The sequence below is a fragment of the Cyanistes caeruleus genome, chromosome 10, assembly GCF_971803275.1.
Source record: "Cyanistes caeruleus chromosome 10, bCyaCae1.hap1.1, whole genome shotgun sequence".
Classification (NCBI taxonomy): Eukaryota; Metazoa; Chordata; class Aves; order Passeriformes; family Paridae; genus Cyanistes; species Cyanistes caeruleus.
Window position 1 is genome coordinate 18,742,699 of NC_141710.1, and position 16,014 is coordinate 18,758,712.

Consider the following 16,014-nt stretch of genomic DNA (forward strand, 5'->3'; position numbering starts at 1 on the left):
TTGTGTGAAAAGCTAAACTGCAGCTGTCCCTCAGTCAGAACATGATGCAGAAGGTGATGCTCAGGCTTGTCCCCTCTGTCCCTGCCGGAGATGTGGAGGGATAGCTGTGCCCTGTGTTCCAGTTTAGGCAAGAATTAACAGGATACTTTAAAAAAAAAAATAAAAATAAAAAAAAAAGGCACATTTTGGTGATCCAGAACTGCTGCAGTTTCCTCCTGCAAGATGAAGAAGTTGCTGCCATCCCTTCCCCGTTTTTCCTGCCGGGGAATCCATAGCTGGTAGTATAGCAGCACCTAGAGGTGGATGCCAGGGACAGCCCTGCCCAGGGGGGCTGCACGGAGGGGGCACTGAGGGCTGGAGAGAGGTCCCAGGGAGCACCCACAAAACTGCAGGGCTGCGGCAGAGCGTCCCAGAGTTTTCCCAGTGTCCCAGAGGATTTGTGGTCAAAGCAGAATCGACCCAGCCTTCCTGGATCTCAGGACTATTCCTGCCTTCTGTATCAGACCTGCCAGATCTGTGAGAGCAAAGAGACCGGCAGAAATGATTCCTGGGGATCCTCCTGATCACTCGCCTTCCCAGCAGGAAGGGAAGGGGAAAGGACAGCCAATTTTTACTCAGTGATTCCTCCTTCTCTCCTTCAACCATTGCTCCCTCTTGGCAATCCCTGTGCCCCTGGCCTGCCTCTACCCCTTTCTCTGCTCATCTCCCCCAGAGCCTTTGCTACAACCCCAGCTCCTCTGCCTGCTCTGTCCTCCCACATACTGCCACAGCTCCGAGGCAGCTCTGGGATCTGCAGGGGAAAGCTAGAAAAGCCAAGTGAGCAGCTCTGTCCCACGGAAGGCACTTCTGTAGGGAAGCGATCACGGCCTTGTCGCTGAATAATCCTACCCTCTGTAAGGGAGAGCTCTTGTCAAGCAACACTTTTTGTGTGTGTATGTGTCTAAGGATCTTGATATAAACAGTTAAAACTTCTCTGGATGTCAGGCATGTCATCTGATCCAGACCTGGTCAAAGAAGGGAGAACCTTGCCATCCATGCTGGCATGGTTAGTCATTGGAAGTTCCCCTTGCTGCTCACTGGGATATAGCTGGCTTCCAGGTGGCTGTTTCTTCCAGCTTTTTCTGAAAGATTAAAAAGTTCCTTATATCTGATATTTTCTTTTTTCCTCACAAAACTAGTTTTGTATTCAAATTAAGTCACCTCTCTGACATTAGCTGTTCTATAAGCCAAGAAACCAGCTCATCCTTTGCAGCCTTTTTCCAATGTTATGGATGTGCACTTGCTGTGGTATTTAAGCATTCTGGAGAAGATAGGGATGCTAGAAATAGTGCAGCAATTTAGTATAATGCTATATATGTAGGTAACCACACTTCCTTCAATTAGCCTTAATTTCCTTATTAATATAGCCAAGAAGTTCAGCCTGCCTTTAGTTCCTGCCTTAGAGAGACACTCTTTTTCATTCAGGGATCAGGAGGGGAAGGTCTGAGCAAAAGGGGGCAATTAGGAGAGGATAAGTCCTGAGGAGAGCCAGGTCAGTCCAGCCCTTCACAAGGGGCACATGAGTAGTTTAAGACTGTGTTTAGTTTCTGCCCAAGGAGAAAGGTCTCAGACTTCAGAAGGAGGGGATGAGATGGCTACGTGACACCTCCTGCCCAAAGAGAGCTGTGCTGCTCCTCTGCTGGGGAAATGAAAAAGGCAAAAGAGAAGCTCAGTCCATGTGCTGGCAAAGTTGGTGAGTCCATGGAGAGCTCAATTTGTCAGTCTCTTCTTGGGGTAATGGTGCTCTCATCCTTTTATCTTGAGGGGTGAACCATTCCTGAGTCACACAGCTCCTGCAGTGAGGGCAAAAGTGGAGCTGATGGAAGGACTCTGTATAGAATGGATGGGCAATATATCTATAAGCTGGCACACATTAGTGCAGACCAGCTTTCTGTGTGCTTTATACTCCACAGAGGAAGTTGCATAATAGCAAACAAAGTATATCCTGTACAGGCCCAGACACTGCTCTGCAGAGAGGCCAGTTCTGGCAGTAACTCCACTGTTTCTAATAAATTAATATGAGTGTGTATTTTATCAAACCTATGAAAATTGATAAGGACAAGTATCACAGCTGGCGTGTGTCAGTGCAACTCCACAGCATTTGGTTTGCACCCGTTGGTCAGGCACTGGCCATAAGGCCAGAGCATACGTGTGCCACAGGGGGTGAGCTGCTGAAAATTAGGGGCCCTGCAGAGCCCCTGCTCACCAGATGCTTCATGGAGTCCATTAATTGCTCAAAGAGCAGCAGATGAGCTGAGTGTTTCCTCAGGAAACACGGAGAGAAGCGGGGCGAGAGCGTTTGCGGTGGAGCTTCGCCGGCAGCTGGAGCAGCTGGTGGGCAGCAGGTGGGCTGGGCAGTGGGAGGCAGCAGGATGGGCTCTGTTTGCTCACACCACTTGGCATTAATCAGATCTGCTGGGCTTCTCCTTCAAAACTTCCCTGGGAGATCAGGTGTGGCATGTCTTTAACTCTTTGAACTGTGGCAGAGAGGCCTGTCTGGAAACGGTGCTAAAAGGGAAATTCATGAAGCATGTCCCCTGGTTTTGCAGACTGTAAGCAGCCTGGTCTGGTTTTTCAGGAGGTACTGGGTGTGATTTTGTGCTCCTGATTTTCAGTGGAAGGGTTACAAGTAACAGCTGTCTTGCTCAATGTCATGAATGTTGACTATTGAAGTCAACATTGGCTGTGAGAGACATTTCCCTCGCTGAATTAATTCTGGTGAGTAAGGTTTCATTAAATACAAGAATCAGACATTGACCAAGTGCTGCAAATCCTCTCCTAACTGCAGTTGTTCCTTCTTGTCCTTTATTTATAAACTGAATCCATATTGGAACTACAAGTGACAATTCACTTAAAACTGTCAGTAACTCTTCTCTTTGCAACTCACAAATAGGAATTACTCAGTTTCCAAAGAGGGAAAGGTTGTATTTCCCATCTGAAAGGTGGAGGTTTGAAGCCTGAACCTTGCCTAGGGTCTCTCCTGTTTCCTAAGAGCCAGGAGGAAGCTCTCTTGTACTCCAGCCCAACCCTGTAACTACAGGGCTATTCTCTAATCTCTTATTCCTGGAAGCCATTACTCTATAAACATGATAAATTGACTGGTAAAAGTGTTTAGCATTGAATATTCCTGAAGCATAATTATTCCAGCCTCCCTTGGCAGCAGAAACATTACTCTTATGTCAAAGATGGGGAAACAGGGGCACAGGGCTTTGTCCAAGCTTGTAGGACTGTTCAGCCCTGGGCTGTGGCCCCAGGTCAATCCTGTGAACTGTGTTCCAGTCAGTGCCAGCTACTGCCAGTGAATTAAATAATAGCTCAGTGGAAGAGGAAAATGAAGCAGTACTGCAGAGGAAGACAAGGTCTGGTTTTCAATGAGATTTGAAAATTGAGACAGGTGTTGATCAGGTTCATATCACTGTGCAATCTAGAGATGTTAAACAACCAGCTCTCAACAGCTGGGCTGGTGGGAATATTGACCAGATGGAATTACTCCTCCTGAAATGTACTAACCTGCACTAACTGCAGTGCTGCTTGCAAGGGGTAATTCTGTCATGGGAAGGAAGAAACAAACCTTTCCTTCTCTCACCTCCAATTAGGGAAACCTGATGCAATAACATGGTACTTAAATTTTCTTTGACTTCTTCACAAAGAAGATAATGTCAGAGGAGCAATGGAGACACAGTGGAAGGGAGAAAGTTTAAAGGTAATAACTATTAACAGTATAAGGAGCACATCTACAGTGTCAGGACATACCTACTTTGTGATGGGAAAAATTGCAGGAAAGGCAATATCTGAGTTTGCTGAGCCCCTGAGTATGACCCCTCCTGTCCCTGGCACAAGCTGTGCCTTGGCTGTGGTTCAGACAGGCTGGATGGAGGAGAGACCAGCAGGCAAAGCCCCTGGCCTGTGCTTGTTCTGCAGGCCCTGAGGCTGAATGACACTGGGGCAGATCCCTGAACTCAGGATCTCCCTTTCCAGACTGTAGGGAATGTAGGGGAGAGTGACACTGACAGGAGGCTGAGAACTGCAATGAGCTGACAAGTGGTAGAGACAGACAAGGGTGTGCAAACACACACAGCCTAAATGTGCAAGACTTCAGGCAGAGAGGGAGGATTATGGATGCTGAAACTTTTGAAATGCTACTTTTCCAAGAATGTCTGTCTTTGTTCTGATGCTCCCTCTCCAAGTACATTATTAGTGGTTTGTTATGTGAAATCCAGTTCCAGCTGACTGACACACGGTACCAAACAAGGCACACCATGAATTGTATGTCAGCCTGGTGGACTGAGGAGGAAAAAAATAAATCCCCATTTCTGAAAACTGTCTTTAAAAAAAAAAAATAAACCCTACACAGACAAAAATACCAAACAAGCTGCCTGTATATCTCATGCTTTACAACTGTATCACCAAATACAGCTGCTCTCTACTCACACATGTGTCTGCTAGTTCTGCCTGAGTTAATGGGGTACCTGGAGTCCAGAAGGGTGCCCTCATGGTGAATCCTCTGCAGTTCACATAATAAAGTACTGTCTGCAGCTCTGTTCCCCTTTACACACCACGCTGCTCTCCATAATGGCCCAGTGGGATGAGTGAGCTGAAGAGAGTTGCACCACTAGTGGAGGTTTGCCTGTTCCTTTCCAAACTGGAAAAACAAGTTTTGTTTGAATGGAATGGCTTAGGGACTATCTACAAACATTCCAGCTCCCAAGGGTTTGGGAAACTTTACTACAAGTTTATTTGGTTGCAGTATGGTCTCTGTCAAAGCACCCAGCATCTCTTGTGCCCTGCTCTGCCTTTAGTGCTGTTGGAATCCTGTTTTCTCTGTGATGAGGAACCTGCAGAGAGCAGACAGGTTCCTTGCTCTGACTGCTCCCAGGGTGTTCCTGCTGTCCAGGAGCAGCATGGGCTCTGGGAGCCCTGGCAATGGCTCTGCTTGGGGGGCTTGGGTGGCTGAGGGGAACATAGCATGTGGAGTTCGGGACAGTCAGGGTACCAAAGGTTTCATGGAACATGAGAAGGATTTCTGGATGGCTGTTCACAGTGGTGAATTTCTATGGATTTTCTGCTGCCTCAAAAAAGGAGAAGGGGCAGAGAAGCAGGGATGAGGGGGAAAGGATCAGCATTGATTAAGCTGACAGTGCTGCTAATGTCACTGTGGACACAGCCACTTTCCTTTCCTTTGCCAGCAGCAACTTCAATAATAAGATGCAGAGGGAGAAGGAGGGAATGTTACTGCTCACAGTGCTGCTGGCAGTATTTAGATGAGAATCTGGTGGTGTGATGGATGGCTATGATGCAAAGATACATAGTGATCAGTGCTCTGGAAATGCAGGCAGATTAAGTAGGACTGTGCCTGGCTGGTCTGAAGGTGACTCTACTGAGAGCCAGTGGTTAGATGCTGATCTCTTTTTGCTCCCCACAAATAATATTTGTGCAGAACTCACAACAGTTCTTGCAAATGTGTTGGCAGGTGCTGCTTTCTCACTTTGGCCCAGATCTGCTCGCTGGGCTCTGGGGTTCACAGGCAGAGGAAAACTTGTTTGGTCCTGACAAGCCAAGGTTCACATGAAGCCTTGGCAGAGCAGAGTGATCCAGATCTCTCCAGTCCTGTCTCCTGCCCCTGCTCCTGCACCAGTGTCCTCACTGATCAGGCTGGCTCTTGTCTAATCATGGTCTGCAGACAAACTCAGTTCTTGCACTCTGTGCTGTTCTATAGGAGTCTTCCTAATTTTCCCTTCCTTCTGGCAGCCAAGGAGGATTGATACAGCTCTCCCCAAGCACCTCTAGCTTCAGTGTAAGGCAGTGTGTTTTTGGTGGGTCTGGAATGTGCTTGCAGGCTGTGTGAGATGGGACAGTCTTTGTCATCTCCACAGACACCAGTCAGGGCTGATTGAACGGGGATGAATAAGGAATGTGAATCATGGTGGCTGTGCCCTGTACCTGTATCAAGCCTGATGAATGAAACAAAATCTTTTTCACCCACAGTTTTAGCCCTAAACCACCACTTGAGAAAAGGGGGGTGATGTAGAAATAGTGTCTAGGCTGGTTGGGGTTATCATCAGCGCATGGGTTTGCACACTGAGTTTAATTGTAGCTAGGAACAGTGTCCACCAAATCTTGTACCTCACATGGTGGCCCTTAAGTCCTACATTAGACTGCTGGACTAGGATTTAGGGCTCATTCCATCAATTTTCATGGACAGATTCAGATAAAGTAAAAGATGTTTCTGGTTTTATAAACTTCATGTGTATTTGGCAAAATCAGCTGTGATGGGCAGCTGTGAGAAGAATTGTATAAATACCCAGACATCATTATTTGGATCCACATCTCCAAGGTCATTATGAAGAGGTCATCTTTGACATCTTTCAAAACACCAAGTCAGGCTATTTCCAAGCAGGTTTCTGCTTGGAAATGAGTATAAAGCTTTAGTTTTAATTCTGTAGGAGTTAACTGAAAATTATTAACATCTCCAACAGTAGACTTCACATATAGAGCATTGTGGATATCTATCTCATGTCTCCACTTAGCCAGGGGCACTGTCTTTGCTGTCTTTTTCATCCAAGGACAAAAGGGATTTGTTAGGATGGCAATTTTTCTCCCATTCTTGCAAATTAGCATTAGAGCATCACTATAGAAATATTCCATGCTATCTGGATTATGGCAATTAAATTTCTATCAACGAAAGCTGGTTTCTAAACTAATATTTAAAGAAGATGAGAGAGAGATGTCTACATGAGGGGCATTACTAAACAGATTCCAGTATTTATTTTTCTGACAGAGCTTCTGTTTCTCCTGAAAGGGTAATGTACATCTATCTTGCAAGGAGTTTCCTTAGAGGGTTTAAATGAAGAGTGAAGCTTTGAGAACAAAGTGAAAATGGAAGAAGAAATATACTGCCACAGAAAGATCAAAAATGAGGCACTTGGGGCTTCAGAGAGTTATCATTAATCCCCTCCTGCCCAGAGGGCATTCCTGTGTGACCATCAAAGTGACACACATGCAGCTGTCTGGCAGTTTGCCACATCTCTGGGTTTGATGGACTTTGCTCTGGGGATGGCTAAAGCTCCAGCTGTTCAGAATGGCAGCTTGTTTTCCTCCACAAATTCTCTCCAGTGTTTATCTGACCTATCTGGAGCCACAAAGGTCCATTATAAATCGCTTCAAGTGTGTTTTAAACACCTTTTCCTTACCAAAACCTGGAAACAGAAGCGGCCATCAAAACCTGAAAGCTTGTCCTGCCTGAGCACAGCTTTGCTTTTGGATTAGGATCAATGTCAAGACTGGGTTGTACTCCTGAGATTGCTGTTGTACTTGTGGCTTAACAAAATGTGCAATAATGTTCCCCTTATTACAGGGGGGACAGGCAGGTGTGTGTCTGCTGTGCCAAGGCTGTGAGGGTGACATTTACCCCCAGGACAGCACAAAGAAGTCCCTGGCTGGTTCTGTGAGGCAGCACTGCCCAAGCAGTTGCATGGCAAAAGCATATACTTCAAATAGGTAAAAGGAGGCAAAGGTCAGAAATGAACTCCAAGAGGCAAAGTGAGCTCTTCAAGATGAGGAGGAGCTCAGGGATGGAACTGAGGGTCTCATTGAACCAGCAGTGCCTGAAATGGTTTGGTTCTGTTCACCTCATTAGCTTGGGCATTCTCCAAACCAAGGGATTTAGAGCACTGAAAAACTGTTTAATAATAACTGACATAATGCAAGCATTGATTTTGAAAATGCTGCACAGGTATGACAAAAGAGTAGATGGATGGCAGAGGGATGTGGGAAACACTTGTTTGGCTTTGTTTGGGTTGAGTAAAAGATGAGAGAGAGAAGGATCTCCTAACAGTAGCATGAGTCTGAACAGTGTAAGACACACTCAGACCATATAACAAATTTCAGAACCTCCTTTCCCACCCTGTGTAGCTGCACACACATACAGGAATGGTTACTAAGACAAAATCTGATGCCTGCAGATAAAATGTTTATTTGCTTTTATATAAAAAGTGAGCTGGAAGTACAGCTTATGACAGCAAACTGGGAAAGAGGACAGATATTTCCAAAGCTACTGCCAATCCCCTTACAAGGACAAGATTTGACTCTTGCACATACTGAAGAGAAACCCATGACTCAACACGTGGATCTGCTCTAAACTGTAATCACAGGTTTTTATTCATTATGACTCCTAAGCTCCAAAAATAAGAACCTTTAAAAAAAATTAAAAAGACACCAAGGGGTAATATTAAAAAACTACCAACAAGCCAATCCTTCTGAAATAATGGGAACAAGTGTACATATTTCTCAGCAGTCAAAGAACTAAAATGCAGGTGTATTCTGACTCAGAAAAATCATAAGTTTCTCCTGTGCACAAGTGAGACTGTAAATTGGAGAAAGACTCATGTGGGGAGATGAAAGCTTCCTCACCAGATGAGGACTTGGCCCTTCTTGCTCAAATACACTTATTTTCAAGACTATTTGCTTTGTGACAGTTCTAAATCCAGGGCTTTCAGTCTCTTAACAAAACTCCTGAACACAATAAATGCTTTGCAATAGGATTCAGGGGAGCTATCACTGGAGACAGCAAGACCTGCTGCTGCAGCTGATCCCACGCAGTGTGGGTGAGAGTGGAATGGATGGTGTTTCCTCTGCCTTTGCTCCTTTTCCCAGTGCTACCAGTAGCACACAGACCAGTGCTGCATCATTTCCAAGCAGCCTCAACACCTGAAGCTGGTGAGCTCATTATCCTGCAGGCAGGCAAGGCCAGGACACCATCAGGAATTCAGGGTTAACTGCATTAACCTGGCTCATGTTTGAGCACACTGATAGAAGCCTCTCAAAAGAGACCAAAGTTCTCAGGGCTCAGCTGGAGGATAAGGTCAGGAACTGACATTTTTTTTATAGTACTTTTTAGAACTTCTGCCTCCAAACATACAGATGAAGTCTACTCCCTCACTTAAAAGTCAGTATTGTGATAGGAATTCTAATGCAATGGAAGAATATGTGCCACACAGGCAGTATCCCACACTAGAGTAGGTAACTAGGCATTTTCTATAAAAGCTGTGAAATGGATTGGTTTTTGCATGCACAACCTTTCTTTTGTGGGGAGATATTTCAACTTTTTAGTTGTCTGAAAACAGACAACAACTGGCCATGCATGGAGCTCGTTAGCTGTCCTCCAGAGATCATGACTGCTCATGAATGCAAGCAGAACAGTCCAAACTGGCCTCATCTAAGCCATCCTCCATCATTTGTCTTATTTCTTGACTAATACAGGGCCAGCTGTATAGTTAGTGAGACAGAAGCATCAAGGTAGAGAAATCATACAAGTGAAAGACTGGGAGGCCCCGCAGGGGTCACTTGGTCCATCTATTGCCCCATGGCAGGTTCAGCTTTACCTGCACCACTTCACTCTGTTTGGCCTAACATGTTTTCCAAAATTCCCAAATCACCCACCACTCCACTAGGTATAAAGTAAGAGGTGTGCTTAATGAAAAATACTTTTCAGCCAGCAGCTTCTCTCTAGGATGTTAATCTGATATAAAGCATCCACTGTGTGGTTTCCTAATGCTTTCAGGAATCATTCTGATCCTTTGGGAACATGCAAACCTCAGGACTGGAAAATGGAAGATACAGGAAAACATTTGCCTGTGAGGTTGTTATTGGTAATGTGCATAGGTGAATTTTGGCTAGATGGGGTTTTTGGTCTAATGTACTTATGCAGTTGCCTTTAAGACCTTAATTGGAGCAAAAGGGATTAGGCACATTCTGAGCAGCTCTCAGGTAGTGCCCTATTAGTGGTCTCATTGGGGTTATTCTCCTCTTTCTTTCCCTTCCCAGGGCATGAGGTAAAATTGGATTACCTCTATATTTGGTTCATCCTTTTCTTTTTCCCTTGGGCACATTTTTATGGCATGCATAAATGTGCCCCACAAAAGGGACCCCCATCCCCCCCATGCTCAGTGCCACAGTCACTGGGAGAAGGTTGCTCCATGGTGAGCCTCTTCCACACTTCAGATCCAGGGATTCTTCCCCAGGACCTACAGGGAATGGCACCAAAGCTGCTTCCTGCATCCCAGCAGTGCTGTCAAACTGGCACCATCACAGAACTCACACCAGTCAGTGCCAGGGTAACAGGAGCATTTAAGGATACCACCAGCACATCATGGATTTTTAAAATTGCTTTTAATATCTAATGTCCACATCTTAATTCCAGTCTAATTAGTTGAGCTCTTAAACACTCTTGTAGGGACGGTAAGTGGGTGGAAAGGAAGAATGTTTGTGAATGGATGCTAGGAAGCAGCAGGGAGATTTCAGAGAAGAGGCAATTGAGAGCTAATCCCAGGCTCTGCTGCGTGACAGTGCCTCTGAATGCTCTCTTATTAACTGATGAAGAGCAATTGACTGAATTGTACTATTTATATGTTTTAAGCATTTTTCCAAAACTGCATACTTCACAGGAGTGTGTGGGACAAACTGGCAAGGGAAAGGAACAATTCTAAAGTAGTTAACAGGACTGACTGTCATTTTTATTCAGCCTGTATATGTAAAGTTTTTTAAAAGTAGTTTTAAGGAAAATGAGAATCAACACTCTTGAGCTTACATCTCTAACAGTTTGAGGAGCTAGCTCAAATCTTGCATTCCCTTCTTCACTTCATGGAATGTAAACCAGGGAATATTACAATTTTTAAAAATAATTCTGCTTTGGTTAACAGCAGGAAAATCCATTTTTCCAGTGATGGAGAGTAACAGTATAAAACTTGTTTATTCATATCAGGTACTGCAGCTTAACCATCAATTCCTAACTTGCCAGCAGCTCTCTGCATTAGTGGCACTTTCTTCACAGCCTCATATTCCAGTGTTTAAGATTCCTAATTTGAAAGACATGGCTGGGTGTTGACCATACAAAACAATCTCTGGCAGATCAAAGCAGACCAGACACATATACACCACTTGCTTCCTAACCCAGGGCTTGTAGAGTTTTACTTTTTGGCATCACTTCAGAAGCTTTAAGATTAGAGAAGGATGCAAGTCAAAAGATTTGAGGCTCTGAGTGGCTGCACTGCAATCTGGGTGTTTGTTGTTTGTTTGGGTTTTGCTGGTTTTATTTTGTTTGTGTGGCTCGTGTTTTTTCTTCTTTTGAACCTTATGCAAAGCACCTAAATGTGGAGGAGTTAGAGACAATGTCAAATTGCTGGCCCAACACTTGTTATCTTTTTCTCCCTAGAACTTATTTTCCTGTTTGGTAATTGATCTTGTCTGAGGTTTGGTTGGGTGTAGCTTTTGTCTGGGTATTTTACACTGCTCTGAGAATAAAGCCCAGAAGAGAAAGCTGAGGAAGAAGAAATTCCTGGGGGTAGAAAAATTGAGCTAAAATACTACTCTCACATTCTGAACATTCACATGTGCCTTTAATATCCGAAAGAGAAACATGTTACCAGGGGGTTACCCTGGTAACCTTTGCCAGTACATTTGCCAGTATTTCTCAACAAATCCCCAGAAGCTTTTGGTTATGCAAGAAACACAGAATATTTTCCCTGTTTTTTTTTTAAGCATCATAGTGTAATCAGAAATAAATAGATAAATGTTAGTTTCAACATAATTTCATGCTGTCCAGAAGTAAGATGGGTGAAAAACCTTTTAGGTAAAAGCAGAAATTTCACTAAGAAGCAACATGTGAAACACTTTCTTTGTTAAGCATAATTAGCAGTTCAAAGACACTTGCCTTTCAAAGAGTCTGCTTTGATTCCTGTCAGATGCAGAGGCAGTGATACATGACACGACATTCATCAACTTACTCTCAACATAAAATGATGTGATGATTTTTCTCTAATTGATGGGAAGCAAAAGTAAGCCTTTTTTTTTTTTTTGTTCTTAAATGAGCTTGAGGAATAATTTAAATGGCTGTCAGATCTCCAACAGCAGGTAGTAAAATGGAAGTAAAATGAATGGAAGATTTTCAAATTCAGTTTTTGTCCATTCCCAATGTTTTTCTTTTAAAAGCATTTTACTTTCTGACATGTCAGATATTACTTATAGGAATAGTTTTCCCCTGTTTTTAAGACATCTCCTGTTCAAATTTGCCTGCTGACTTCAATTTTCTGTTCTGACAGCTTTCTTTGAGACTAGGTGACTCTTCTAAAATGTATTCTAACTGAGAGGTTTCAAAGTAGTTTCATCTTATTTTTGATCATCCTGTGACCATCAAGTCTTATGCTGGCCATTTTTTTCTAGGTGGCTGCTCTGATGTTTCTTTCTCCTCCCTCTCCACTGACTCCCCAGCACATTCTTATTTTACAGGTGGATATTTTCTGTGCTTTCTCATATGCTGCTTTTCTTAGTCTCTGGATTCTACAATTAACATGATTCTGCTTTTTTTTTTTTTTTTCAGAGTAGAATAATTATTAAAATAGTCTAAAATAAATCATATAATAGCCAGCTGGAATGACTCAGTAGCAGAGGGACCTGTGAGCATGAACTGCTCACAGCAGAAATCCAAGGTCTGTGCACAGCTGAGAGCTCAAGAGAGAAAGGGTGACTGGTCCTACATCACCCAGAGTACCTTGATGTAGCTTTGATGACTGCAATAGGTTATTTCCATGTGCCCAGAACCTGCCCCTTCAGATTTTACACAGGCTGTGGGCAGCATTTCAATCTGTCCAAAAAGAGAAACTGAAAAGCCAGTAGAATTACTTCCTTACATAAAATCAGGTTGTGAAAATAACTATTCAGGTTATATTTAAATCTCTGTGTCTGTGGTTCAAGGTTTTAAACACGATCCAGGCCTCCCTTCTGGGTTTGCCCCTGACACAGAACTTTCTCTCTTCCCCTGTTACCAAGTGTGTGACTGCCTGTGTTTTTGTCTCAGTGTAGCATATGAAAAACAAAGTTCTGCAGTAAGAAGTGTCCTGGAAGCCTTGGTGAAAGAGGAAGGCTGTATTTTGGAAAAGCAAATGTTCAAAGCTGCTGCTTTGTGTGGAGTGACTCAGCTGTCTGGGCTTGGGTTTGCCAGCAAAAAGGCAGCTAAACTCAGTGTTTCCATGAAACCAGGGAACAGTCACCCTGTGAGCTCTGCTGTGGACATGTAAAATCTTCCATCAGCTGCACTGAACTTTGCTGTGGAAAGGGATGAATAAAGCCAGAGCACTGCAAGAACACCCAGTCAGGGGAGGCCCCAAGGAACGTTGGGTCTACATGAGAGAGGAGGGAGAAGCCAGAGGTAATGAACAAGAGAAAGACAATTTTTATATCCCCAGTTCGAGGTTGTTTCTCTCTGACACGCTTGCTGAGTTAGTGTCCCCTCAGAAGTTACATCTCCTTCATCCACCAAAACACAGCTCTGCTTTCTGCTGCTGTACAACACGAGGAGCATGTCTGGTCTCTGCAAACTGAAGAGGAAATCAGTCTAAAAAGTGTGTTGATTCTACAAAATGTTTTAGGAATATGTTCATTCTGTTTCGTATATGAACCAACCCTGTGGTCACTGACCTGCAAATGTTTGCTATCAGTATTTTCCTAGAAAACTTTTAAATAGACATAAGATTGAATTGTCAGCAAACAGGAAATAACAATGTTTTCTTTTTTGGAAGTTGAGTCGGGAAGCCTGGCTGCAAACCCCATGAAAAAACATCAGGAGACCAAAATACCATAGGTGTGCATGCAAAACTAACGTAACCTAAAAGTCTGATATTAGAAATTCTCATTGAACCGTACAGAAAAAAACCCTCCATCTCAGTAAATTTCAAGATTCTTAAAAGATGACTTAGAATGAAGGAGTGTCAAGAACATTTGGTATTTAATTGCCTGTTTTTGACTCATGTGGAGTCTTGTTTGTACAACACAAAATCATTTTCATCCACCCAGCTGCCAGGTATGACACCCTATGAGTAAAAGATCTGCATGTCATCAAATCCCACACCCAGTAATTTTCCTTTAAAGACACCATTTTTAATTTATCTCAGAGTCCAGTTTAGCTCTCAGCACCACTTTTAAGCCAGTACCACCAAGCTGTACCAGCATTAAAGGATTATGAACTGGGATCACTTACCCTGTCAAGTCTGGTTTCACACTGACACTTCCACCAGGGCAGGTGCTATATTTTATTAGTTACAGAGATTCACTGTGCATCCTGAACCTGCCCTCTGCACTCTGCTTTTATAGCAGGATTCAATACAGCTGAGCAAATACAACCTCTGCATTATATATGAAGTACAGGGAGGTGATGGGAGCAGGGTAAATGCTCTCATCACGTGTAGTGTGCACAGGGAATCAGAAACACAGAGACACTCTGTGAGACCATGGAACAGGAGGAGGGAAAATGTGTTTGAGTCTGCCATGAAGGCCCAAGAAACCTTGCTCAAAGGATTTCTGTCCCAATCAACTCTGCAATCCCTGCCCAAGGCCTGGATGCAATTACAACTCCATTATATTCCCATGCCTAACTTTAGTTAAATTCTCAACATTGAAGACAAACAGGGGGGAAAACCCCCAAACAAATCCAATGTACCAGTTGTTAACAACTCCTGAACAGCAAGCTGACAGCAATTCCCCAGCCCAGACTTGTTTCTACTCACCTCCATTTGTCTCTGGGATATTTAAGGCAAAGGCTCATTTTTGTCCTGCAGGCTCGGCGCTGCTGCTCGGTGTTATTTTGCCAGGTCGTAAAAAGGCTCCTGACCAAAAGGAAGAGGAAAGCAACACGTAAAGCAAACACAGAAGCCCAGGAGGAAAGCTACACCCCACAGACCAGCGCTAATAGCAACGGCGAGGCTCGGAAGGAGAGAACACTCCCAGTTAGTAACTTTTTCCATCCATACATCTGTTACAAAACAATTTAGCTGCAAACTTCTCTTCCTTCTTGCAAGCAATGCTTTGCTGTAGAGGAGACCTCAGATAAACTACATGATGAATGTGGGGTTTGTCAGGGGTGTTTTTTTTTGGGTTTTGTTTTTTTACCAAGTAAGCAAATTATTGAAATATAAACTAGAAGCTCAGCTGACTGCTTTAAAAATACACTGCTAGGCAGTAATTATGACAAGGTGCATTTGTCCGTACTTCAGATGATTTTTTTTTTTTTTTTAATTCAAAAGTCTTCAACAGAAGCAGAGTCATATTTGAAATAACCACCTATGGGAGTTTCTGGCCAGCAAGTGCAGCAGAGGTGAATGTTCAGATGATTAATAACTTAATTTTTTAAGAGCTTGATGGACAGACAAGGAAAATATGCCAAACTGTCCTTGCCTCAAGAAGGATTTTTAGTGCCAAAACAGAACTGCAATGAGAAGGAAAGCTCATGATTTCACCTCTAAAGACTTTCAGGGTAGAGAGATGTGTGGAGGAGCAAAGGGATTTGCTGCAGCAGCAGAAGCTGCTGGGCCCAGCTGTGTTTTCACATTCTTGCCTCAGTGGATTTGAGCTTCTCCGAAAGCCAAGGCTGTTCCTCGGGGTAGGTCATGGGGTAGCTACGTGTGTGAGCCCACAGAGGCAGTGTGGAAACTTCTGTGCTGACAGTTAATGTGTGGCTTGGAGGAAATAACAAACAATTTGGTTTGAATTTAAAAATTTTGACAGGTACATCTTGCCAAATGTTAGTCAGAAAGGAAAACTGATGGATATATCGTGTATGAAAATTCCCAGGGCGTAGCAAATCCATTTGTTTTCCAAAAGCCAGTATCAGGTTCTTGCTTTGCCTCAGAATAAACCTGAAAGTACTTCAGGGAGGCTGAGAGAAATTAAGATTCCATTCACCAGGGTAAATGAAATCTGCCTTGAGCAGAGAGCCAGAAAATGCAGTAGCAGAGGTGTGAAAGAAATGCTGCAGGATTTAAATGTAATATTAAGGCCCACCCCTGTGCCCCTGTAACCCTGTGACATCTTGCTTTGCTGTTTTCCATCTCTGCTGGCTGGTGGACTTCCTAAAAGTTGTGAGTTACCTGAGGAGACACACAGGAGATTATATAACAAGGTGATAAAGCAGATCATGGGGAAAAGGAG

At 43.7% G+C, this 16,014-nt stretch overlaps 1 protein-coding gene across 1 annotated transcript in view; it reads right to left on the reverse strand.

Moving 5' to 3' along the window:
• The window catches only part of KCNMB2 (potassium calcium-activated channel subfamily M regulatory beta subunit 2), a 139,377-nt gene extending 124,653 nt beyond the window's left edge, over window positions 1-14,724 (reverse strand). Inside the window, exon 1 of the mRNA XM_086843327.1 lies at window positions 14,595-14,724. Within this exon, the coding sequence (XP_086699453.1) occupies window positions 14,595-14,632 (38 nt within the window). The 5' untranslated portion in view covers window positions 14,633-14,724. The remainder of the gene's footprint in view (window positions 1-14,594) is intronic.
• Between the last annotated feature and the right edge of the window lie 1,290 nt (window positions 14,725-16,014).